Source organism: Mastigoproctus giganteus, chromosome 11 (assembly GCF_048544385.1).
Source record: "Mastigoproctus giganteus isolate SK-2022 chromosome 11, ASM4854438v1, whole genome shotgun sequence".
In the NCBI taxonomy this organism is placed as follows: Eukaryota; Metazoa; Arthropoda; class Arachnida; order Uropygi; family Thelyphonidae; genus Mastigoproctus; species Mastigoproctus giganteus.
In genome coordinates this window covers 87,986,782-88,014,129 of record NC_143585.1, presented here as the reverse complement: position 1 = coordinate 88,014,129, position 27,348 = coordinate 87,986,782, and the positions used below count along the sequence as shown (strand labels likewise).

At 37.9% G+C, this 27,348-nt stretch overlaps 1 protein-coding gene across 1 annotated transcript in view; it reads right to left on the bottom strand.

The window, feature by feature from the left end:
* LOC150078233 (Y+L amino acid transporter 2-like) overlaps nt 1-27,348 on the bottom strand; it is a 133,116-nt gene that overhangs the window by 61,992 nt on the left and 43,776 nt on the right. Inside the window, exon 2 of the mRNA XM_090385270.1 lies at nt 20,309-20,434. Coding sequence (XP_090241396.1) covers nt 20,309-20,434 — 126 coding nt within the window. The remainder of the gene's footprint in view (nt 1-20,308; nt 20,435-27,348) is intronic.

Sequence of the window (27,348 nt, the reverse complement as noted above, 5' to 3'; positions counted from 1 at the left end):
TTTGTTCAAAGAAATACGCAAGAATAAAATAAGAAAACACCATTTCTATGGAAGCGCACACGCAATGGTATAAATTACAATTCGCAGATCGATGAACTCTATATATACTGCAGTTGAACTCTGAGTCAATCTGAGCAACAGAAAAAAAAAAAAAAAAAAGTTCGTTTTACACTAAAAAAATAAAATAAACTGATTATAAAGAAAAATAGCATTTAAAATGATAAATTAAGAAAGAGAAATTTCTTCTTTTCTTCAGCGAGTCTTGATTTCAGCTAGAGTTTTCACTGATAATTCTTAAAAATCTAACGTGTCGCATTCTGCAAAATAATCATTTTTTTATTTATAAAAAGGTGGGTAAAAATAAACGCTTACACAACTACTTACAGATAACTAAGTACATGCTATACCTGTCTAACCACTTGTGCAAAAAAATTGCATAAGCTTAACAAACCTGTCTGATCTTATCATAACGAATCCGCCAAGCCAAAAACCATACTGCTCAACGTGGGGGGATTAGAATACATACAATATAAAAATACATTTAAATATAATTATATTGTGAAAAGAGCATAATGTCGGGAGTAATTTAGGTTTATAAGAAAGTAAAAACGCTATTTTTACCAAATGTTAAAGCTTATTGAACCTACTGGTACTGTAGACAATCTGCACACCAAGACATACACACTTAAGTATACAAAGAAAGTTCTGGATTCGTCTTTAATGCAACGACACGTTAGATTTGTGTTATTTTAGATTAAACATTAAAATTACACTTATCATTACAGATTTAATTTTATCAAGATACACTAAGATATCTTTATATAAATAAACTTCAATACACCAAGAAGTAGTGGAAATCTGAATATCCATTTAAACAAAATGTGCTTTTATCGATTCAGGATTGGATGCAGTTAATAAATCTAAGTTTCGAACGTAACTCAGACTTCAGCAAGAAAACTGTTTTACGATTAAAGCCCCAAAATAATCGCTCTTCTCTGCATAATTCTTACACACAACACATAAGTATCCTTCCAGGGGTAAGCTTCACTCATTACTTTGCTTTCATTTCCCAAAACCGGTTTCATTTGGATACTGAAATCGATACATTACGAGCCAAGTCTTCTGGGACACTCCACATCCTGATAATTTACTAACGGAGCCATTGATGCTCGCCGAACTAACGCGGTATGTCAGGAAGTGGACACCAGTGAAGTGGGCCTAATGACGTCAGGAGTAGGCGTTTCCCGTTGATAATTGATTTGAGATTATTTATAGCTACGCTCTCAGGAAGGTTGTAATATAAATGATCTGCGGGGGATCTTAACGCTCTGAAATCGGCATACACAAGCAGGCTGTCAACTAAAAGATGCTGCATAAATTGAGCAAGTATAATCGATTAAAATAACCGAATTCTGAGCATGGGTGTACCACTGAGCAGTTTCTAAATAGCGCTGATTTTCCAAGAAAAAGCCCTTTTTCCATAAAGCCATCTTTTATGTGTGTTAAGAAAGGCATGAATAAATATGTGGCAGAAAATAGCTGAAGGAATGAAATGTAATTTTGTCTCTACGAACAAGAATTGCTGGACCTTACGGTATTTGGGAAGGTATATACACCATCAAACCAAACAAAAAACCAATTCGTCTTTTGAAACGCTTCTTCTGGAATGATTACCACAAGGCAAAGCAATGTTCATTAAATATTCATTAAAGTTTCTACATTCAAGAAACCAATTAGATCAACGTTGATATCGCCGACGTGATCACTTCCTTTGAAGAGATTTCTAAAATCTTGAGGAGCACTGGATATAAATAAATATCCAAGGAGAAACAGTATTTTATTTTGCGAATTTTTATGTTTCATTTCATTAAAGTCTAATGGATGGGAGGTGCTTTCTCCCATCTCACCTTGCCCCTTCTGACTTTCATCTGTACAGGCCTTTGATAAACATCGAGCAGAGAACCGATACAGTGATGACGATGGTGTTAAACGGAGTTTAAACCTAAAATTCATTAAAGTCATAAAACGTTTTTGGAGGCTGGCTCTAGTCCTGAAGTACGCAGACACGGATACCTACCAAAAAAAAAAAAAAAAAAAAAAAGCACGGCCCGCTGTTAACTGTTACTGGTTGCAATGAAACAGCTACAATGAAATAAAACTTCTCTACTTGTGTATAAGCGAAAATTTATTTACCTGTGTTTCCATTGGCGAAAAAGTTGGTTTGTAATGAAGTTAAAGTTTTTAAAATTGACGATTGAATCCCAACCTTAAATTTGGTTTAAAAAAAAGTTTCAGTGTGGCGATGAAGCTACTAAACAAAAGAAAAAAAAAAAAACACAGCAGCTCTATTTTATCAAACAGAACTGTATTTCAAATGGCTCAAATCATGTCAAGAATGAAGTAGGTAAATACAGATCGCTAGTCAGACTTCAGTAGGGGAAAGTCATGGAAACAATAATCAAGAGTGCAGTATATGATCATTTAGATATAAATAGAATTGTTAGGGAAACAGCATGGTTTTGAAAGGAAAAGTTGTTTAGCTATTTCGACAGCTATTTATGATCTGGATGTAGGGAATAATTACTAAATTATTTATTTGAATTTTATCAAAGCATTTGACTCATTCCCTCGTGAGAAGTTACTGTATAAGCTAGAACATGTTTGAATCACTGGTATGATTCTAAGCTGGATCGCAGAATTGCTGCATAGGCGGCAGATAGTTTGATTAACAGTTACTCTTTAGATTGCTCTAACGTTAGAAGGGGACCCTCCCCAAGATCGGTTCTCGGGGAGGGGCCCGCTTGATGAACAAGTTGTTCCTAATTTTCATAAATGACATCAGCGAGGGGAGAGGGGCAGGATGTCAAAATTCGCAATTAATGTAAAGATTGGGAGAGTAGTCATCACCACTCTCCTAATTTTAGGTGCGTCAAGCAGTGCTCTTTTATGATGACTTAAATAGGATTCAAGGATGGTTGGAAAAGTATTTTAATGCAGCAAGATACAAGGTCTAACACTTGGGGAATAGCAAACCAAAGTAATTTATACATATGCTGGGGCTGAATCAAAAACAATATAGGAAGAAAGGGATTTGGGAGTTCCGATATGGTTGGACATGAACTTCTCGAGAGTGTACCCAGCCATAAAGGAAGGCCTATAACCTCCTATCGAGGGGTCCAACGCCCCTGGTGAGATCAGCAAATGGACGTCCATATGAGCAACGACTACAGATATGTCGGTTACAGAGCTTGGCAACAGGCACCTTAGAGGGGGGGGTGGCGTCATTGAAGTCTATAAAGCTCTGAGAAGGGATAGTAAAATGAATTAAGGCAAAATTTTTACTGTCATGATTCCAGAACTAAAATTCATAAATTCAAACAGATTCAGATTGGATTAATAGGAAGTATCCTTTAGCCAGAGTGTTGTTAATTGCTGGAATAGGTTATCTACGTGAGGAAGGGAACAAGTTTATTTTCTTTTTATTTGTCATTGATTTATTTTATTATTAGCTTTAATACATTTTTATTTAATTTTTTTTTTTGTCATTGCAGCAAAAGTCGGTGGGTTCCTTGCACTATATAGCTAATACCAATAATTTTTCTCATAATAAATTAACCACGTGAGATATGAAAACCATTTTGAATGTCAGGATAACAGTTGATTCTGTGGAAAAGCACCTTTTCTAACAATGAAACAAAGGCATGTGTAATGTTTCTTTTCTTCTTGTTACCTTTGTTTCAGTCATCTAATTGCAACACTTCTGTTGTCATCAGGCGAGTAAACCAAAATGGCTGCCGTACTTGAAACCTGTCCAAATTAAGAAGTGCGCGCATCCGATTTCTGCGTGCCCGCAGAATTCCTCATCGACTACAAGCTGGCTCTGTGTGTGTGTGTGTGTGTGTGTGTGTGTGTGTGTGTGTGTGTGAACAGTGACGTTCAAGAAACATATGTTTCGGGACAATGCAGCAACTCTCATTACTGCCTGCATACGATAATTTTTATAGCGTTACGGATGGGAGGTGCTTTCCCCCATCTCACCTTGCCCCTTCTGACTTTCATCTGTATAGGCCTTTGATAAACATCGAGCAGAGAACCGATACAGTGATGACGATGGTGTTAAACGGAGTTTAAACCTAATTGGAAATGTCCCTGAACTGTACGAAAGAGGTATGGATGTACCCGTGATTCGGGGGAATCAGTGCTTGAATTTGATGGATAACTACATCAAAAAGCGGTGCACTAAATCTTTTTCGTTTCATTGCTCTGTGATTAAATGCCTTTTAACAAAAATGTTTGCTACCTTACTTTTAAAACAGCCCTAATATAAATTAAAATATTAATTGTTTATCGATTTATTTATTCATTTTCTTTTAATCAAAAAAAAGAGTTGAAATATACTTAGTAGTACCCGACTAAAAAGGTTAGACACCACTGGGTTATAGATGAAAGATTTGTAGCATATTAGATCAGCTACAGTTCATTGAAATGGCCACCAAGTTCCTGATTTCCCTCTACCATATGTTCAATTTTTGTAGGCATATAAAACAAAAAAAAGTTTCTTTCATAAGCGGGCACCAACCACGGTCAGTTCAAATGCGTGTCACCAGGATTATGTTCTCTGGATAAATTACAGATTTGGATCATCTTCAAGAAAACATCGCAACGATCTGCAGCATTTTCCTCATCTTTAATGTTTAGCAGACATAAGTAAAGGTGAAAAATTGATCGTGAGCATGGGCTCATTACGCTAAAATGGACTCTCGTATTTTAACTAATCCTGGATTCCAGAAAAAATTCGGATGGAATTTATCAAGGTCATAAGTAACTCAGCTACAAATCCACCTGATTCATTGGCATCCATTCCATCAACACTACCATATCTAGGTCCCCTAGATATAGCAGTATCGATTTACCTTGCCTTAAAGTAATTTAAGTAGTTTTCAAAGTTTATTTTTGCGAAACTTGTGTATGACCTCTCACCTTGATGTCAATCAGTTTTTACAAACATTATCAACTTTAAATAGAGATAAGTACTGTTTACTTGGTTTATGTATTATACTGAAGTACTTAAGCAAAAACAACAAAAAACCAAAGCCAAGCCAGAACGTTAAAGTAAAATCAAAACATTTCGTTTAAAACGTAAGGTTATTGCTGTTGTTTACACAAAGTCGTGAAGTTCAAGTATGCTGTATTATATGTGCAAATTGGCCTGTTTTTGATTAAAAACCCCAATTCCCAGGAGAGTGTAAAAAATGCAAATCTTGTACAGTCCGAACTAACTCGACCGTATGGTGAAAAAAAAAAATTCTATAAAAGGTTCCTTCCAAATAGAAAGGACCCGAGCTCAGTCCTTTCTTGAACCTGTCACCAGAAAAATTGCCTAGCAGCGAAGACCAAAGGTAAACTACAAAAACTCTTATTTTAGCCATGCTCAATGCTACACATGGAATCATAAACGTGGATGGATACGCAATTTGATATCCTTCTTTTGCTTTCATATAAACCCATATATAATTTATTCTTCTCCTCACACATATGCCGAAATATGTGAGGGATCAGTTATAAATCTTAGGAAAGCACTTAGCATTGTCATTAGTTGAGGCATATGATGCAAGAAAGCAAGCTTAGGCAGCATCAGCAAAAAAAAAAAAAAAAAAAACACCTTCCCATTTCACCCATCCATTCACTCCAAATGTTTGTCTAATTCCTCCTTGAATTTATTTAAGCTATCAACTTCCACAACAACAACACATGGAAGTCTGTTCTAGCAATCAACTGCCCGCTGGCTAAAGGCAAACTTCCGCACATCTATTCTACAACTGTCTTTCCTCAATTTGAATCTATGCCCCCCTAAGGTTCTTAATCTCAGCAAGTGAAAGTATCCCATCAGCATTGAGCCTGCTCAAACCATTCAAGGGCTTGTACACCTCAATCAGATAACCTCGCCCCAGAAGTCAGTCTTAAGGGCAATTCTATCCATAGCCACGGGATTCTATATAATTCAACACAGGCAGGAAAACAATATTCACAATCACATCATCTTGAAATGGGATCATAGTGGTGCAGAAATTCTAGCCATTCTCTCCCCCGAACCGACATAACCTCTGCAAGGAAAAAAAAAAAAAGTCCTCTTCAAAAGTTTTTAAACAAAAAAAATAAATAAATAAAAAATATACATAACCTGAATTTCTCTACATAGGATTCTCTAACCAAACTTCCCATCCAGGATACAATAAATTTTTAATCAAATAGTAAAACAGATAATGAAAGATGCTGCCTCTAAATTGATTACAGTATTAAAATCTAATTCGAAACCGGGATCGATCCTCAGAAAGTATTTAGAAGCCAAACAAAAAAAAAAAAAAAAAAATCCGAGTATGAAAATAAAAGGATCACAAAGTCACTTATTAAATGCAAAGCCAGGGCATTCTTTCGGCTATAGAAACAGCAAGTATAGAAGTTATACATACTGTAGTACAGCTACAAGCCAGCGAAGGATTTCTTTCACATAAAAACAGTAGCCAACCTCAAGCTGGGAAATACGAAACTGGATTACCAACAACATTCATTTTAGCACGTCGATGTCATACACTGAAATAAAAGAACCTGACTGCCATACCAGCTGGTGAATGAATAAATGATCTGAAAAATAAACTCCCAAGCTGCCAACACCCTCGGGCGAGCACATTGTCACTTCCCCGATATACAACAGTCTGGAAAACACAGGTACAAAATGAATTTTGCACCAGTGTTTCCTAGATGAATGAAGAGCTTATACAGGAATCTCTCCCCAACTGCGGGTTTAAGAAATGCATGTTTCAGATAATGCGATTTTTTTTTTGTAAATCCAAATCTTACAATCTGCCTTTTTCTTTTTTTAATGTATACACAGTTCAGTCCAGTCTCCTATACAAAATAACCTGGCAGTTATTGCTCCACCTCTTGTAAATCACGTGGGTACTGAGGTGACAATGGCGTATTTAAGTAGTCTGGGACCCTAATACACAAATATACAGAGATCCTACAAATCGCTGGGCGCTGGAACCAGGGCCCAGCGCTTTTGAAGACTCTGGAGCAATCGCACCAGTGTACCCTCTATAAATTCACTTTGCTAGTACGTAGTGCAGAGGGACCCGTTCGTTTACTTTCTATCCTCTCAATTCTGCACTCGTCAGTATACATCACCAGTGGTCACCAATTAATTTTCTTCGTGATCCATGTTAGTAAACATGTAACTCAACGCGGTCCAGATCTGTTTTGGGCATCATTTATAAAACTTCAAATAAATATTATAATAAAATATTTTTAGTTCCTTTTATTACAGAACACGAAAAAAAGTGCAACAGTTATAATGTATAATCGATTTTTTTAAAATGTTACATGAACTTACAAAAATAAAAAATTAAAATAATTATCTATTTGCAAATTGACTTAAGGTTCAAATTACTCTCGGTCCATGAAAAACCGTTAGCGGTGTGGATTCTCTTCGTCGATTGGCAACCCCTGATGTGTGGTATCATCACCTCCTGTATATTTTCGTATTTCTGAGCAGCATTTGTATTTCCCAGACTTATTTTTAGCTCGTCTTTGGGGATTACCGTATTTATTACAAATGTAAATTATATTATTATTAAAATATATATAAAAAAAACATTTATTTTATCCTTTATTATATCCTCTAAGCATTCAATAAGTGCTCGAAGTGAACTGTATATCTAATTACTTGTTTTTCTTATTGTATTGTCAACCTAATTATTTATGCTGTATAAATGAAAATTGAAATTTGCTGTACTTTTTTATTGGCATAATTATTTTTTAACCGATTTTTCTAGAGAATTTTAGTCTTACTAAGCGCGATACTTTTCGGTAGCGTATTGCAAAGATGACGAGGAATTCTTGTATACTAATCTAATAGATGAAAGTTAAGGTATCGATGAAAACGTATTTGCAAAATAACCGAGAAAAGCTATCTTTGCACACTCGGCCTGAGAACGTAAACGAGTCAAAAAATAAAACTTAATAAAATATTGTTTTTATTATTATTAAATATTTCTTATATTATAATAAATGAGATTTAGGAGAGCTTCACACCACCCAAGTTAATGTGGTGGTACGTTTTTCAGAAAATTTTAAGCATATCTTAGGTGGCCAAGACAAATCATGGACACCATTTCTGGCGTGGTGGCTCCAATCAACCTTTAGGATGGCTTGCCGGTACCAGAAAGTCAATAATATCTTTTATGGTTGATCGAATTTGAAGAGCTTACTATCATTATGACTGCGTATGGTAGACATTTCAAAGTATAAAAGACTGAAGATAAAAAATGTATACGATGTTATGTATACGAGTATGCCATGATCCACTACTGCCTCGGAAGAAACATTAATTCCTAGTCCACGTTCTTTAGACTTCAGAGATGGGAGACTCATCTGATTAACAGATTGATATTGTGATTTCAATGCTTAAAAAAATATTCACATTAACTTAATTGTGAGATTGTTGTTGTTTAAGGGTTTTATGACACAAGGGCATCAATGGCCAAGATGTGTCTTTAATTGTGAGAATTAAATGACTTAGTCGGAGAGTTAAATCTAAGACCAAACCCAATGCAGAGCTCTTGATATCTTATTCAAAAAGGTACAATTCACTATGCTCAAGCTGCAAGAGATCTCCCTACAAAAAGGAACTCACTTTTACACCTTTCTGCGTAACGTTTCAGATTCTCTTTGATACTGCTTAGATGTGAATGACCGTTTTAAACAAGATGACATTGATCCAATCATTCAGTTTGTTGTCTAATTATCTATAACGTTCTTTACACGGACAATCTTAACCGCGCGCAAGAGTGTGATGGGAACAGTGAGGATTTGCTCGCACGCAAGCTCACAGTTTTGAATGTGGGTCACTTAAAAAGCAGCCACACTCTTCCGTGAATTCTTTACTGCGGTTGTGTGCGAGTTAAAACTGGGTCGTTTAAGAGAATGGTAACTAAACTACAGCAATAAACTACACTATATGCGTCTAAATGCAAAAAACTGTCGTTTTTGCATTTAGACGCACATAGTGGCGCATGGCGTGATCGAGTTTCGAAAAGTTCTGATGGCACTCCAGAGTTTTGAAGTGGACTAGCCGCCGCTGTTTGAAATTACACTTCTGTGTCCAACGTATTCTGGTTCGTCATTGAGTATTCATCTTCAAGTTAGCAGTCTTGTGAGCACACTGAAACCATGTTAAGAAGAAGAAATCGTTGCTGAGCAATCGCATGTGTTGCTCTAAGTTTTATAGGACACAGAAAAAAAAAAATAGATACCAAAGTGTGTAGGTTAAGTAGTATAGAAAACGTTTTGCGTATATACTATTAATTACTGAGCTACGGGAGAATTATCCCAATGATTATAAAAATTATCTAAGAATGTGGACATGAGTTGCGTCTTATGTAAGCCGGCCCCTAAACGTTAGCTCAACTCAGCCATGGTTCTCCGTGATGATATACAAAACTCTGTACAATGGCCAGAAATGAATTTATGCTATATTTGTACAGGTGTGTTGTTTCTGGCCATTCTGCTACCAGGAAGCAACGATCATACACGTAATATACTAAATGTATTATTAGTATAATACATTTAGAAACGAAAGTCGTATGGGTGTAGCAGTCTACTATGATCATAGACTCCAAACTAAGCTTCCTCCACCACCTAGTCCATCTCCGCAACAAAGTCAAAACTCTCTGGATCTATTATTAGAGTCATGCCTTGTGACTCTAATGTGGGGACTGTCCAGGAGGTCCCTTCTTTACTAAAAAGCTGTCTTTCTCCAAATTGTAAGCTACGTGGCCGGCGCCTGGTTCCATCGCAACGGGCTGGTGAAGATTAAGGAAAAACTGGACTCAATACAACGATTTATGTTGTTAGCTCTCAATAGAGTCTATAGAACAGTTTCCATCCCAGTTCTGCAGATCATAGCTGGAGTTCTCCGATTAGACCTGTTTGTGACCTTCCACAAACTGGTTTTTCAAACCAGTTCGTGGAATGTCACAAACCAAAATTATAAAGAAAATTATAATTTTGGTTTGTGACAAAAATTATGTCAAAATTATTTCAAACCAAAATTATAAACAAAATCCCATCCACGTTACTCGACATTAAGCTCGATCTAGAGGTGGATCCAAACGCGGAAAATACCCGCGTCTATAATTAAATACTGAACATTTGGCAGACTCGGTGGGACACCTCCCTTGGCACAACCACAAGAAAATTTTTACTTGAAGTCACAGTCCTGCTTCCAAGTCACTACAAACATGGCCCTCTTTCTCCCTCGAGACATCTTTCCTGATCACTGAACATGGCTCAATAAACGAGAAACTACACTAGCTAGGCCTGCATCCAACTGACCATTGTCACTGCAGTGCCAAAGAAAACTGGCGCTATATATTTTTTGAATGCACTTCCTATAATGACCCCAAGCTAAACCTGATTCAAACCACCTGGATTACAGACGACCACCTGGAGACACTACTGCAAGAGCCTGATATCTTGCTTCTCTCCAACACTTCTCGGAAGGAGTGTTTGTACGCAGAAAAACCTTGCATTTGGTTCTTAGGCAGAAAAACCAAATTTTGCTTCTGCCTAAGAGCCAAATGCAACTTTTTTTTTTTTTATTTATGTAGAGTTTTGCACAGAATATGTGTCAGCGGTCAAATTAATTTTTTCTTCTCTCATTCGCGTTCTACGCAGTGTAGCTGTCACATTTTTTTTTAATTTACACCATGGGAATTATTATTTATTATTACTTTGCAGTGGGCCCGCAGAGGAATCTGGCCCACCTTTTGGCAACATCAGGTGGGTCAGAGTCTCAAACTGAGACGGTACGAGCTCCATTGGGACTGGCCCACCTTCCCGTGGTGTGGAAGAGTACCCAGAATCATCTCTCCAGGTGACTCAGACTTCTGGATAGCCAAGCGGCCAGACACACACACTGCTCACATATCTGGTCCTTTTACAGTTGTACTGTTAACAGAGATTCGAAGCGGAGTTGAAATGACGTTCTAGGAGCCACCCTTTACAAAAATATGTCCACACATGTCCTGTATTCACCTACGGTGGTGAAGACTACAAAGAATCCCGCATCCACCGGTGATAGATTAATACCAGTGGATGCCAGCAGTTCCCGTACCCAGAAGGCCAAATACAAAGCAGGTGAAATTCCCGTCTCTAATAAACTGGAGACCAGCGAATCCTGCCCCTCCCCAAAGAGACTAACATTAAAAAAAATTAAACAATTATAATAAATAAAAAAATAAGTTTTAGAATAGATGTGCGAAAATTTGCCTTTAGCCAGCGGGTTGTTAATTGCTGGAACAAACTTCCATCTGTCGTTGTAGAAGTTGATAGCTTAAATAAATTCAAGAAAGAATTGGACAAACTTCTGAAGCGAATGGATGGGTGAAATGGAGCGGTGTTTTTTTTTTTTTGGCAGATGCTGTATAAGCTTGCTTTTTTGCACCATATATTCCTCTACTAATGCTGACACGGTGATCAGGAAGAGCATAACCGCTGAAAAACGTCCCACAGCCACCTTAAGATTTCTAGCAGTAGGACATTCATACGAAGATTTAAAGTTCAATACAGGAATGTCTACAGCGGCACTCAGTATTCTAATTCCAGAAACATGCAATCTTTGAAGTTATAAAGAAAGAGTATTTAAAAAAAAGTAAAGAATTCATTTAATTTTCAGAGGAAGCAAGATATTTGTTGAGGTAGGAAACATTTTTTAATTGATTGATTATTCTTTTTGTGTACTTTTTTAATTGATTGATTATTCTTTTGTGTAGATTTCGACGAAAGGTAGCAGTTTACAAACTGTGGATGTAGCAGTGGATGGCAAACACATACGAATTGTACCACCACCAAATTCAGGAGCGATCTACTGTAACTACAAAACGTGCAAGCAAACCCTCACTGTTTCAGTTACTCTTGTGCACGCTAAAGATTGTCCCTGTAAAAGTCGCATTACTGAAACGAGAAGCAAGCGCGCACTCATGCCTGCGGTTTCGCCGTCGTCTTTACAAACACTACTGCGCGCACGAAAACCTCTAAGGACAGCACACACTTTTCTCTAACTTGTATTCGCCTTTACACAAGGAATACGAGTTACACTTGCGTGAAGGTACGCGCTCCAACCAATCCCGCGTGTAAGATTGCCCATGTAAAGGTCGCAAATGAAAAGTCTGGAGGGCGATTTGCTTCACAATGGAAATAAATTTCTAGCGATTCTTGTAACCGATACTGAAAAGAGGCCTCTACCAGCACCACAAGAAAGGTATTCCCACCCAATTACTGGATCTGCATCTGGACCTCATAAAAGACCATAAGCAAGAAAAAAGGCGTGTCGCCAGTCACCTGCAGCGTATATGGCAGGAGTCCTGTAATGCAACAAATAAAGGAGACGTAACTAAGAAGTTCTTCCCCACAATCGTCCTTACCTATCCCAAGCCTCCTTCCTGGTATTCACCTGGACTGCAGGCAACCTTTCTGCTTACTGGGCATGGCCCATTCCAGCAAAAGTTAACAGCGCTCGGTATAAAAAACAATCCTTACTGCCACTGTGGAGATGAGAAGTCCTGGGTCCACGTCATGTACGAGTGCCCTCATATGATGATTACCGCCTACGACTCTTCACCGAGATATAATCCAACCCCTGCCAACAGGAGCACATCCTCATAAACGATGAAACATCTTGCGCAGCCTTCACACGATTTGCACAGGCAATTATTAACACCAGACGGGTTTATCACACCCATGACAGGCCTGGCGGGAACATTCCACCACCATTGCAAACTTAAACAGGGGTAGAATAAATGCATTACCCACATCCTACTCTAATTCCTAGTGTGCAGAAAATTATAGCAACCAAGCTATCATGCAAACCCCACTCTGGGGTAGGATTATGCTGGTACTCTGTTGTGAGTGCAGGATCTATGCTGCTGGCACTCCGCTGAGTGGGGGATATCCCTTCAGAGCGCAAGGCCAATCGCGCTCATACGAGGGAACCTGCTCCTGTGACTTTAATTCCCTATACCCTCTCCCTCACTTCGCCTTAAATCACCGGGTGGGCCCTTCATCTTGGTCCATCTCTTTTCCTTACCCCACATTCTGACCCACTCTACTCTTACTTCCTAGTGTGCTCTCTTCAACAATTTTTTTTTTTTTTTTTTTTTTTTTTTTTTTTTTTTTTACTTGGTCTCTGTCAGGAAGCTCAGGCGACCCTGGCAGAGACCAGCCAGAGTATAACGGGCAGCCTGGCTCATCTCCCAGTGGTGGTGACGGGCAACGTAGGATCCCACTTGGGGCCCTGCGGCCAAGCAGCCAGACACACAACAACAGAACAAAACACAGTACTTCATAAACCAGACATTACACTTTTTTCTGGCCTTTGCAGTTGTTCTGCATTCCATCACAGAGTACATACGGCGCAGATGTGGGAAACCACCGGCGGCGCCTGATCCAAAATACTATGCCACTACTATGTAACCGATTCAGTTCATATGAAGGAAGACGGAAAGTGTGAGGAATTGGCAAAGACAAACTACGATAATTACGAATGGGATATCTTGAGCCTTCAAAATTCTAAGGATTCCCCCTTGGGTTATAAACTAGTCGCATATCCTTTCCTCCCTCTATCTATCAGGAAAGAATGACTCCTCAGGCAGGAATTACGAGTAGATTGGTAAAGGCAGTTAACAATACTCTGGCTGAACAGATAAGGTCTTGCTTCCATCAAGTTGCATTAACCTAGGTCTCGTGAAGCAAGCTGTCAAAGCTCGGGATATTCAAAGCGATACCTTCCAGCACATTCTTAATGATCCTAAAGTTGGTCGAAGAGAAAGTGAAAGGTGACATTTAAATTAAACCAAAAGTTAAGAGGTGATAACGGCTAAAGAATTAAAATAAAAATGATTGCTGCTGAAAAGAACTCTTGGTATGGGCTTCTAGGTAAGAGCAAGTTAGTTACTGTAAGCATGCGTTACATTTCAGGCGTATTAGCAAAACGTAATAATTAATGATTTATAAATAAGCTCCACACCCTACAAACGATGATGATGTACGAGGACCTGGATTTCATTTGCCTAATCGAAACCTGGTTGGGAAATGGAAAACAGTTAGATCGGCTAACTGCGGCAGCAAACTGCAAATGTGTGGGAACCGGAAGAACAGATAGGCGAGGAGGGGGAGTTATAATTTGCTACCAAAATAAATACCAGCCTATAAGAGAACGAAAAACCAATTCAAATAATTTTGAAGGGATTTGCGTTACCTTTTCAAAAGAGCACGTGAAAATACAGTTATGCATCATATACCTCCCACCTGAGCACTCAAAGGAGACAAGAAACGAACTCTATGCTTGGCTTGCTGCAAATCTAAAGCCATCAGTCGACACAATAATAGCGGGAGATTTTAATTTGCCTTTTCCGAAACACAGGGAGGCCAAGAAAGAGCTGGATGCTACATTGGGTGCATTGCACTTAACGCAGCTTCCGACACCAGTGACAAGGGGAATGCAGCAACTTGACCTGTGTATCATAGTTCCTTAGACATAAGGCTAGCGCAAAACTGCATAAAATTTAAGTCGGACCACAATCCCATTGAAATTGAAGCAGCACTGAAGATACACAAATACATGCAGGGTAACCACACGAACTGGGAAAAGCAAAGTAAGTATCTTTTCTCCGTGAAGTATATTAAATCAGAGGTCATTCTCAGTCACCTGACTAGTTACAACTGGAATGACCTGCAAGAAAAGCCAGTAGACGAAGCTTTAGAAATGATTACTAAAAAGCTATACCAAACAGCATTGGAAGGAGCAGCAAAAGAAATCAAAATATCTGAGAGAACAAAAGAATGGTTTAACCCACAACTGAAAGCAAGTTTCCTCAGGAAGCAAAAACTGTATAGAAAATGGCAAAGAACGGGTCATCCTGCCGATCACATTCGTTATAAGAAAGAAAGAGCACATTTCATCAAAGCAAAACGACAGGCACACTGCAGTGTTGTTCATAATAAACTAAAAAGAGCAAAAAGAATTACTAGCAATAGAAATAGCACAGAGAATATGACCGAATGCATTTTCAAGGAATGGGCTAATAACACTTTTAGTAACCTGCATGGACTGAATCAAATTGAGAACACTGATAATGGTAACAAAATTTTTGAATTCCTGAAAGATTTAAACAAGCGAAACCATTCGGCAATAGAGGAACCAACAAGACCTCCTTTGAGTGAAATACAAATCACCAAAGAGAGCGTAATGAAAGCAATCAACGATCTGCCCAATAAGGCCACTGTTGGACCAGACAAATTTCCAATGTTCATCCTTAAGATAAGTAGCCCATTTATAATAGATCTATTACTGCACATCTATCAGGAAATCATCAGGTCAGGAGCTTTCCCGCAAGCCTGGAAAAATTACATTGTAACCCCAATACCAAAGATTAAACACCCAAAATTGGCTAAGGATTACAGACCAATTTCTGTCAGCTGCACCCTACAGAAGGTATTCGAAAAAGCACTGCTTCCCACCATCAATCAACACTGCTTCAGCCATAGACCACCGCATTTGCACTCAGTTATTTCGGGTAGATCAACAATAACAAACTTACTGGAAACCCTTTTTCGCGTGCAGAGAGCACTAAATGAGAAGGAGCAAATTGATATTATTTTTTTGGATATCTCCGCAGCCTACGACAACGTCTCAATTCCAGCGCTCATTGCGATTTTAAAGAATTATTTTAATGTAAGAGGAAATTTGTTAACTATAATAACCAGCCTGCTAGAACATAGAAAACTTATTGTTAAGCACCAAAAGTAGTAGTAGTAGTAGTAGTAGTGGCACATGATGCAAGAAAGCAAGTGTAGGAGCTTATGCAGCATCAGCCAAAAAAAAAAAAAAAAAAAAATCACACCATTCCCTCCAAATGCCTGTCCAGATCCTCCTTAAATTTATTTAACCTATCAACTTCCACAACGACAGATGGAAGTTTGTTCCAGCAATTAACCACCCGCTGGCTAAAGGCAAATTTCCGCACATCTATTCTACATCTGTCCTTTCTTAATTTGAACTTATGTCCCCGTAGGTTCGTAATCTGAACAAGTGGAAGGATCCCATCAGAATTCAGCGTGCTCAACCCATTCAAGGCCTTATAGACCTCAATCAGATCACCGCGCAGGTGCCTAGTCTCCAGCCACTGCAATTTGCAGAACTTAAGCCTCTCTTGGTAAGAGAATCCCTTCATTCCCCTCACCAATCGTGTTGCTCTTCTCTGTACACGCTCAAGCAAATCTACATCCTTCCTAAAATGAGGCCTCCAGACTTGTACGCAATACTCAAGGCGTGGCCTGACCATTGCCTTATACAGAGGGACAATCACCTCCTTTTCCCTGCTAGCAAAATTCCTATATATCATTGACAAAACCCCATGACCTGCCCTAGCAGCCTGTCTGCATTGCTCAGAAAACTTCATATCTGACTGCACAATTACTCCCAGGTCTTTTTCATTTTCTACCACCTTAAGTGTAGTACCACACAGTTGGTACGTTTCTCTGGGGTTACTTCTACCCATATGCAGTACTTTGCATTTGTCAAGGTTGAACTTCAGTTGCCACTTCTTAGCCCATCTGCCCAAATTATCTAGATCCTGTTGCAGTAGCACACTGCCATTACTGTCATTAACAACCCTGCCAACCTTTGTGTCATCTGCAAACTTCGACATTAAGCCTGATATACCTTCATCAATATCATTGATAAATACACAAAACAACAGTGGACCCAACACCGAACCCTGTGGGACTCCACTAATAACATTAGTCCACGAAGAGCAGCACCCATTGATTACCACCCTCTGTCTTCTCCCACTTAACCATCCTTTTATCCATTGTGGCAACTTACCCTTAATACCATTCTGCTCCAATTTGTACAGTAGTCTTCCATGCGCAACAGTGTCAAAAGCTTTCCTGAAATCCAAGTATATGATATCAAAATTATTTTTCGCATCCAGTTCCTTTGTGACCACATCATAATAACCAATCAAATTTGTCAGACAAGACTTTCCCTTAACAAACCCATGCTGTGTTTGAATTATTGCTGCAGTCTTGTCTAGATGATCCTGCAAAAGCTACAATCTTGCTTTACCATCTCGCGAGGAGTGCCACAAGGGGGAGTTCTTTCGGCTACTCTTTTCGCGGCCGCCCTGGAGCCGTTTCTTGCACGGTACTACAATTTTATAACATATGCTGACAATGTAAAATTCTTCATCACTTCCAAAGACCATGAATCAGCAGAAGGTATTTGTCAGATGGCAAATAGCACAATCAAAGAATTTGAGAGCTACCTGGATTGCATCGGGCTCCGTATTAATGCGCAGAAGTCTGCCCAAATGACCATAACTTGCAAGCAGAATAAAAATGACATCTCGATCTCTGTGAACGGGTCTAATGTGGTAAAAGTGCACTCTCACCTGGACCTGGGTCTTAAGTGGGATGACAGACACCTTTGCTCAACACTTCGCCCATATGAAGACAAAAATATTCGCAGCTTTATGGGCTACTAGACAGGAACTGGTAGGAATTAGGGATCCTCAGCTAGCGACCAAGTACATTTTAATGTGTGTCCTGCCAATTGCAATGTATGCCTCGCAAATCTGGTCTTCAGCTCCAGATTCACATTATAAGTCCGTCCTTGGGATCGAGTACTGGTTCTTGCGATGGCTTAACAGAATTGCTGGCCACCCTTTTACTATCTCAAGGGCCATTCTATACTCAAACCTTAACATCACACCCTGGATGCAGCGGACAATTAACAGGAACATACACACTCTCGCACAAATGCTCACAGGCAGAGTGGATGCTCCAGTCCTGGATAATATTCTAGTCAAACCGCGTGCCACTGCTAGACGTTGCGGGGAAGTAAATAATCCACTGCGTCCAGTCCTGAACAATCTTAGTAGCCTGCAAAGATTCTTCCCATCAAATGCAGCGAAAATATTTAACTCACTACACATAGATGCCGAAAAACTGTGTGAGGATGCAACATACCGGAAAGAGATCTTCCAGGATTCGTATAGACTTACCAAAATATGAATCGGCTGCAAAGTACCAAAGAATTTAGAGTAAAAGAGAAACTTTCTGCTTTAAGAACAATAATAATTTGTTGACTGTAAAAATATACCTTCTGTAACAGTTATGTAAATATGTAATTTATAGATGGAATTATTAGTGAATTGTAAATATATCAGTTGTATAATATATGTACAGAATCATCAATGTGTATATATATTAAACATAAAATGTGTATATAATATTTCGGGACGAGACTACGTGTTCAGTATATGTAACCCACTGCACGTAGTATCTCGTACCCTGATATGTACTTAGCACCCTCCTGGCACTTTGCCGTCCCGGGGTGGTTTCCTTATGGAAATAAACGGATAATAATAATAATAATAACACACACACACACAAAAAAAAAAAAAAAAACGAGCAAAAAGCAACGACTTTTATATGCGAATCGAGAATTTCTTCTCTGAGCATGCGCCGCCACATTGCTCATTCATTCCTGAAATTAGCGCATGGTAATAAACATAATATCCAGTACTGTACTTCAACTACAATATACATTATATGGCCCATGTGATATCTGTGAGAAAAATAGTGGCGGTAGTAGTAATCATGGCAAATGATAAAAAAAAAAAAAAGTTCACCCATTCGTACCATTCAAGAATTTGTCTAATAGTCCTTCCTTGAATTTATTCAACCCATCCAATTCACAACAGATGGGAGCCTAAATATTTAATAGCTCCGTCGCCGAGTGGTCGGGAAAGAGTGAAATAACACACGCTTTTTTGAGTAGACTGGCGTTCAAGCCCCTAACTGCTGATACGGTCGATCTGTCTACCGGCACTGGACCAGCGTGGCAAATTATGGTCCATTTCGCTCAACATGAATCGTTGAGGAAGTTTCCATCTTGCAGTGGACTGATAATGGCTGCAGTTAATCATTTTTTTAATAAAAAATTGATAATTGAGCCGATTTTAATGAAATTTGGGAAGGCTCAATAAATCTTTCCCAGCGAACCAACTAAAAAATTTTATGAAAATTCATCCGTTAGAAGCCGAATTATTACATGCGAACGAAAAGCGGATATGGTGAAAACAACACGCGCATTGCGCATATATGCGCCTAAAAAATACAAAGAACTGATTAAAATTTGGATCGGTTGGGCAGTATGGAACTGGCACTTGTACTTCAAACCAAAAGAGATTGGGGGGAGGGACTGAAAAGCATGAGAAAAACGTCTCCATCAGTCTATTCAAGCAACATAAAAGAGGTGGGTTGCAGCTATTGTGAGTTATGCATCCATGTTCCGTTCGAGATAATCGCAAAAGAAAAAGATTTTCAATGATCATAACCGAAGATTCTTCATTTAACAGAAGTGTCTTCGATTATCTTCCTCGGAAAAGATTGCGCACTTAATTTTTCAAGATGATTTCTGAACTCTTTTGGTGAACGGATATATTCTTTCTGTAAGGAAATTATATATTAATAATAATCATGGATTAGTATATTTACATGCAAAATTGATTGTTTTTATTTCCAGAGAAACCAGCCATATTCGTAATCAGCATTTTTAAAAATTAATGTTGCGTTGATTTATGTCAATTGTTATTGTAAAGATTGGTTTCTGTGAAAAACAAGGTTTATGAGAAACACTTATCTCTCCAAAATGGTTTTGTACCAAAGTCATTGTACAAGCAAAATGATGCTGGCTTCATTTTGCTCTTATAACTCATTCATGTATTTTATTAAACTTTTAAACTAAAAAACATTTTAACTTTTTATTAAACTAAAAAAAAACATTCATGTATTTTATTATGCAAGTTCTACACCGGAATATTTTTATTCACTGATTTTAATTCATCTCCAACCGGGAATTAAGTTTGTACAATTTAGCTACACCCCCATGAATTAAAGATTTACAGGTTTAAGCTTCAAAGAGATTACAACATTTGTACTAAAGTGATCCATGCTTAAAACTTGAACGGGTACTGTATGGTTACTACTTCAATAAATATTTTTCAAGCTTTCCGGATAAGAAAATACATGTACCTAAATGAAATAAGAACTTCCAAGGAACCATTTAAAAATTTCCTCATGAAGTTCGCTCTAAAATTTGTAAGCATTTACGCGTGATTTATCCATATAGTAAAACCATTAAGTCTAGTTTCAAAAGAAGATCTTAAGACTTTAAAATACTTACCAAATCCTAACTGAACGATACCAGTGATTATTATAGTGATCAGAGCTAAAAGCTTGCCGTAAGTGAAAACATCTTGGACCCAAGTAGACCACTTCACATCCCAGCAATTGACAAACGTCAGAAGACCTAAAATGGAAAAATTTCTTTAATTACAAGAAAATTAAATTTTAATTACCTGATAAGTAATGGCAACTGCTGTGTTCTAGATTAATTGCTTATTCGTGTAAATAAAAAATAAATATTGGTTTGTACATTGGTAAATATACAGTTGATAACGAATTAGACCTTCTAATAATAAAAAAATCTCCGAGATGAGCAACAACACCTCACATGTACTCCATTATCAGCAAAGAGCTAGAAATAGATTAAAAATAACTTGTAAAGTTGTGAAAGGTCTCCGATGTCATGTTTATACTTTAATACCTGCAGGGTCTTGACTTTTTATATACCAACTCCTGCGCTGTAAATAAACGACACGCCCTCACAAAATCAGAATTGCGAGGTTGTTTGTAAAGTGCTTCGAGGAAACTGAGGACATGAGGGTAGTAAATCATATTCTGTAAATTTCTAGGAGAAAAACTGGAGGAGAAGCGTATACAACCCACGCCCGAATAACTCGGCCTTAAACAGCCAATACATGTTTCCTACATCCCCGATTGGATGTTCCAGAAGGTATACCAAAGACTAATATTAAAAGTGTCAAGAATATCAATTTCAAGATGGCAAAATCAGGAGAAGGAAAACTATTTCAAGGTCAGCAGGGAGTAAAACATTCCAGAATGACTGCAATCCATCCGAAATAACGAAACACCGTAGGGCAGGGGTCGCAACCTGCGGCTCTTTGAGCATGTAACTACGGTTCTAACTTTTAGCCCACATGAAGCGCAATTTGAAATGGAGTTAAGAGGACCTAAAAATCGAGGACATGTGGAGAGCAAGACTAAAAATGCCCTAAAACTGAAATTGAGGATTTGGAGAGGAAAAAGGCAGCCTTTTCAATTCTACACAAATGGACGGCGATAGATGAGTTGAAAAGGCAAGACCCAATTGTGTTCGATCCGTGGAACAGCTTACCGGACAAGCATATAAATTTGAAAATATTTGCGTTTGGACTTCTCTCAGTTTTTGGTTCGACGAATTTCTGCGGGCAAATATTTTCGAACATTAACTATATTAAAAATAAATCAAGAAACCGTCTGAACAATGCGAATCTCTCAGCATGTTTAAAGATGAAAATTACTGCATACTAGCCCGATGTTGAGAGACTCGCTCGAGAAGTTCAGCAGAAAAAGTCACATTAATTCGTACCTAATTGGATGTTTGCTACGTTTTTTTCGGTATTAATAAATAATATTTCAAAATGTGTTTTTTTTTTAATAAAATACCTTCCCACTATTCCATTTCTTAATAAAACTCCCCACACCCTTCCCCTCCTCCCAGCTTATGCTGAGGTGCGACTTTTCGGATTGTCTTTTTTTTTTTTAATTAGATCAAAAAAGGTTGCAGACCCTTGCCTAGGGCAATGACAAGCAAGTAGCCCTCTTGAACTATCAGCAGTCATAGGAATCACATGCCAGTAAAAACTTCAGGGAAAGATGATTTAATTTGAGACTAACAGTGGCTGTTTCCCCATTCCTTCCTCTTTGTCAAATGAGAGTATGTCGGACTTGGTACATACAGCACAGTCTCCAGAGCCAAGACAAAGGAACCAATGTATACCATCCCATTCCTTTTTAAAAACTATTCGAATAATTTTAATGGAGTTTAAATCTTTTTCGATTTATTTTACATATGGAAATATGCTTTTCTAAATGCTTCCGTATGTTTTTGACCTTTCAAAGGACAAAGCTTTCTTATGTGCCGCTAAAGGTGTGGCTTAATTCGGCACACTACCATTAGTACTGTTTTCCCACTACCATTAGTCTACTAACTGCGCGTCCGCAGTTTAGTGACTTCTAGGGACGTTGCTATAGTAACCATATCCTCCATTGCCCCACTTTTTTTTCAGACCGTCAACTAGCGGCTCTTTTTTTTTTTTTTTTGGCGATAAAGCTGCGTGCAATAATCAATCGGTAGAACTCGTCGCTGACTGCTACTAGAGCGGCATCGAACAAGTCTCCACAGAGGTTAGGGTAAGAGGGCACACAGATTCTGTCGTAGGGAGGAGCTGACAACACGGAAAACGTAGGAATAAATAAGTCTTCAAAGTAAAATGGCGAAGAAAATAGAGTCAGAGTATGAAGATTTCCCGGCTTATATAAGTTAATCTCTAAAGAACCATCATTAAGGTGGCTTCCATAAGATATTTATAGCAAGTACACAAAATTACCATTGAAAATAAACGTAAAACATTTCAAAATTTTTACTTTTCAATACATGGTATTTCAAACAAAATATTAAATTATGAATCAATCTTAAATTTTAAAATATATACGCATACAATGCAGTTGGTGGAAATTAATTCTTGTCTTGCTACCTAGACGCATCGAGCAAGAAGTAATTCAAGAGAAGTTAGTTCCGACTGAGGATATAATTTATTATATTATGAAAATGAGATGATGGCATTGGTACATCAGTATTTTATGCTGATGAAACAGGTGATATTAATCAAATCAAGCCCTCCATAGCCCAGTGGTCAGGAGCGCAGTAGCACACGCTCTGAGTAGACTGGGATTCAAGCCTGTGTCTGCTAAATACGGTCGATCTGCCAACCCGCGCTGCTGGACCAGCGTGACAAATTATGGTCCATTTCCCTCACCATGAATTGTTGAGGAGGCTTCCATCCTGCAGTGGAGTGATAATGGCTGCTGCTTACCTTTTTGGGAAACCATATCGATGAAACGATAAAAACAAATTCATAATAATTAAATATTTAGTCTCACAATGAATGAATGGACAGGCATACGTCATAAATGTAATTACACTAAAGCAATTTTTTTGGATAGAGCCTCAAACTACGTGGAAGTTTCGCTAGCGTACAAGCTAGTATCACTGCATTATATTTGTACGTAGTGAACTACCGAAGTAGATAAAATTTGTACGTAGTCAACTACGTACAAATGATGCAATGACACTAACCTGTCGGCTAGTGAAACTTCCACTTAGTTTGAGACTCTAGTCAAAAAATTGCCTTAATCTTATACTCTTGCACACCATCAGACATCTCTCATATTGTGGAGTTACTTCATAATCGAGTTGTCGCTATTGCAACACCAGAGTACCTACCCGCCCACCGAAGAAAGGTCAACGAGCCTTGAAACGGTACTGTCTGGGTGTTGGTAACCGCGAGAATAAGTAACATTAGTCTTCTCCATTGGTGAAGCGTTACTTATTCGAGATAGTGCAACATCATGGCAACTCGTTGTGAAGGTTTTCACAATATGAGATATAATTAAAACGATGACAATTTATCTACTTCGGTAGTTCACTACGTACAAATATGATGCAATGGCACTAACCTGTCCGCTATGCAATTACACTTAATTTGCATTGCACAAATGGAAAACGTAGGACTGGTTAATATCAAAGGAAATTTTCCAGCTGACTGTGAAAATCCTTCATGGTTTTCTTATGCAAGAAAAGCGTGAAGAATTTAACTGTAAATTTTGCAAGTGATATCTTGACAGTACTCCTAGACGAGAGCATCTGTAATGGCTATGATTTGAAGATTACTCTTGGAAAATTCATCGATTATGTTAAACCAAGGGATATATTTAACAGTAATCAATGTATTACATAACACAGGAAAGAATTTTGATAGGTATAGTGAATATGACTATGAATATACAGTCTTCTCTAAATATGATAATGAAGCTGATATTTTATTTTGTGTTTTGAGGATAATGAAGAACTTGAAAATGTTCCCGTATCAATGATCAGCTCGCCAAATTTCCGAAATGCACTGTGCACAACTCGCAAGTTAATAAAATAATTTAAAATTCGCTAGTAAAATTTAATTTTATATATTATTCATATTATGCCAGGAACACAAAGTGAAGAAGCTCAAAAATGGTTTCATGTTTATTCAAAGGAATCACCACCTGATTTAATGCACTTGTTATACCTTTCTAAAAGTTTCTGAAGAGAGTCAGCCAAGGCGTCTAATGAGATGATGTTCAGTTCGGCGGTGACGCTTTTCCATATGTCCTCAACATTCTGAAATCCTCTTTCCTTTGAGGGCAGTTTTACCTTGGGAAAGAAGAAGAAGTCCACTGGTGCTAGATCGGGAGAGGAGGGTGTATGGTATGGTTGATGTGTACAATACCATGTTTCGTCAGAAATATTTACTACAAATGTAGAATGGCAGGGAGATTGTCGTGAAAAAGCTGTTGCCTTTCTCTCGAAACTGCGGCCTTAACCGGAAATGCGATTCATTAGACTTTGAAGCGCCTGTAAATAGAACGCAGCATTGACTCTCTCCCCACTTCAGGTACAAATTCCTTGTGAATCACACTCTGTTTGTTGAAAAACGTGGGTCGTCTTGATCCCGGACTTCTATAAACGAATGTTTTTGGGACTAGGTGATGATTTTAAAGTCCACTGCATGCTCTGACGCTTCGTCTCTGTCATATTGAAACAGCTAGTACTCATCTCCAGTGACAATACAGTTCAGAAAATTAGGATGACCCTGACAAGTCTGGATGAAGTCGTCGTATAATGACACTCTTCGTCATCTGCTCATCTGTGAGGCACAACTTTTGCACCAATCTTCCTTTTCCTTAAATCTTCATGCAGAATTATCCAACTCATATCTCTCTCGTCTTTTATCATATCCAACTCCTCAGCCATAATCATTCTGAAGGTAAACGAGATCTATCGCCACAACTTCCCGAACTTTTGCAACCCTGTCTTCATTTAGAAAGGGTCCACTTACGTCCACTTCTCGAGTCATCGGGAACATCCTCACGTCCATCTTTGAACCCCACACAGGAACGAGTTAACGTGTCATCACCATAAACAGTTTTTAAATTTTCATATAGTTGTAAATTTTCGCATTTTAAAGTAATCGTGACACGGGAAGTTAAGGCTACTAACGAAATGTCAGCCCATTTTTTTTTATTTATTTATTTATTTTTTTTTTTTTTTGTTAGTTGTTGGCGCATCAGCTTCTGTGGCCATAATGCACCTCCCAAGATTTTTGTACTACTCTGATCCAAGTCCGAGGCGGGATTCGAACCCGCGACCTTTCGGTTGCTAGGCAGGCACTTTACCCACCTAGCTAGCCCGGTCGGCGTCAGCCTACTGGACAATCTCTGTACTACCATCTTTTGGAGGAAGTTTGAAATACAACACAGCACTTCCGCTTATTTCCATCTTATTTCCATACTCATCTAACATGACCGCATCAGTCAGGAAACTTGATCGCCACACCTCATATATTATAATATAACATAATGTAACTAATATAATTACGTTACATTATATTAATTAACTTATTTTACAAAAAACGATTTAGTTATATATAAAATAAGTAAAATAAATTATATATAAAATAACTAGGTAAAATAGTTAAGCCTATTTTGAGAGATTTTTTCCAATAAAATGTTGCACCAGAAATACTTTATCAGATTTGAACCACTCACATTATCGAAACGACACTTATGCATTTGTTAGCAGAGTGGCCCAAGTACGCAATACACCCGTTTCAGCTGACCGTGGTTTGAATGCATATGACCACAAAATACGGTTAACTCATATTCAGGTCAATTAACTAACTTTAAACCACTCTCATCTGTGGTTCTTTAACCATTAAAGAATTATCTCACATTTCGAAGAGAATCAGACTCGCTGTCCTAGCAAAAGTCGTAGAGCTTCAAACTTAGTTACTAACTACGAAGCTCTTCAATTTTTAATTACAATTTAATAAAATTAACTCCAAATTAAGTAATGAATTGTGTATGCAGATATAAAGTGCCTCTGGACTTGTGACTAACCGTCCATCTATATTCGGAAAGAAAAAATTGTCAACCTAATTAAATTTAAGAAAAATTGAGAAAGAACAAAAGCTATGGATGAAGGCCAACTTAAAAATCGTATCGAAAACCCCAAATATGAAATAGGAGGGTGTCACCAAACTGGTGGTCTGTTAGTCATACTATCCACAACAGAATAACTAATAGGCTTCAAAATAAATGAATATTACTTATCTGTTGTGAAATGATTTACATCTCTCAAGGTGATTTAATAATAGATAATGTAAATGTACCTCATTGGAAGCGTTCTATGCAACGCACATTTACGCACTACAATCTGTACGTGTGCATTGTAAATTCCCCTTTCACTTCCTTTCCTGAAGCCGAAGATTTTTACAGTGATACAGTATTAACTTACCAAAATATTAGAGGAACAGTCATTCCTATATACCAGTAGCCCTCTGTTTTACATTAATCAGATCCTAAACCAATTTTTAAAAATATATACTGTATCTTGTTTGTTGTGCGAAACATTTCTCATTGAACAACATAAATAATAAAAATTCAACAAGATTTCAGTTTGTTTTAATTATTATTTTGAGTAATTAAAACGAAGTTTTAATTTATCTTTAGTGTTAATTATTTAACACTAAAGATACATTTCTCTCATTTAATTGGTACAAATTCACCACCAACCTAAGCCGTGAACAAATATTTCCAAGTTAGACATGCAAATAGAAACGACAAGATCACCTGTTGAACTAATATATACCGAATAGTGTTCGAAGTCCACCAAATAGCCAATACAAAATATCGAATATAATCAAAGGATGGTTGGTGTTTTGTTACAGTGTGGGATTCAATTTACTGCAGTATGGTGAAGACTCACCGATGATCAAAATCACATTCATTTCTCTAATCCACACGGCAATAAATCCGATATATGGCAAATCTGTACGAGATGTATGGAAAAAAATAAAGAAATAATAATTACTGGATTTCTAATTTCCATTAGCCCGTTTTTAATTAAATTTGTAAACTCTCTACAAATCGTTCTAAGAGAGAGAGAGAAACAAATATAAAATTTAATGAAACCCATTCTGGGAGGGGGTTATTATATGTAGACGA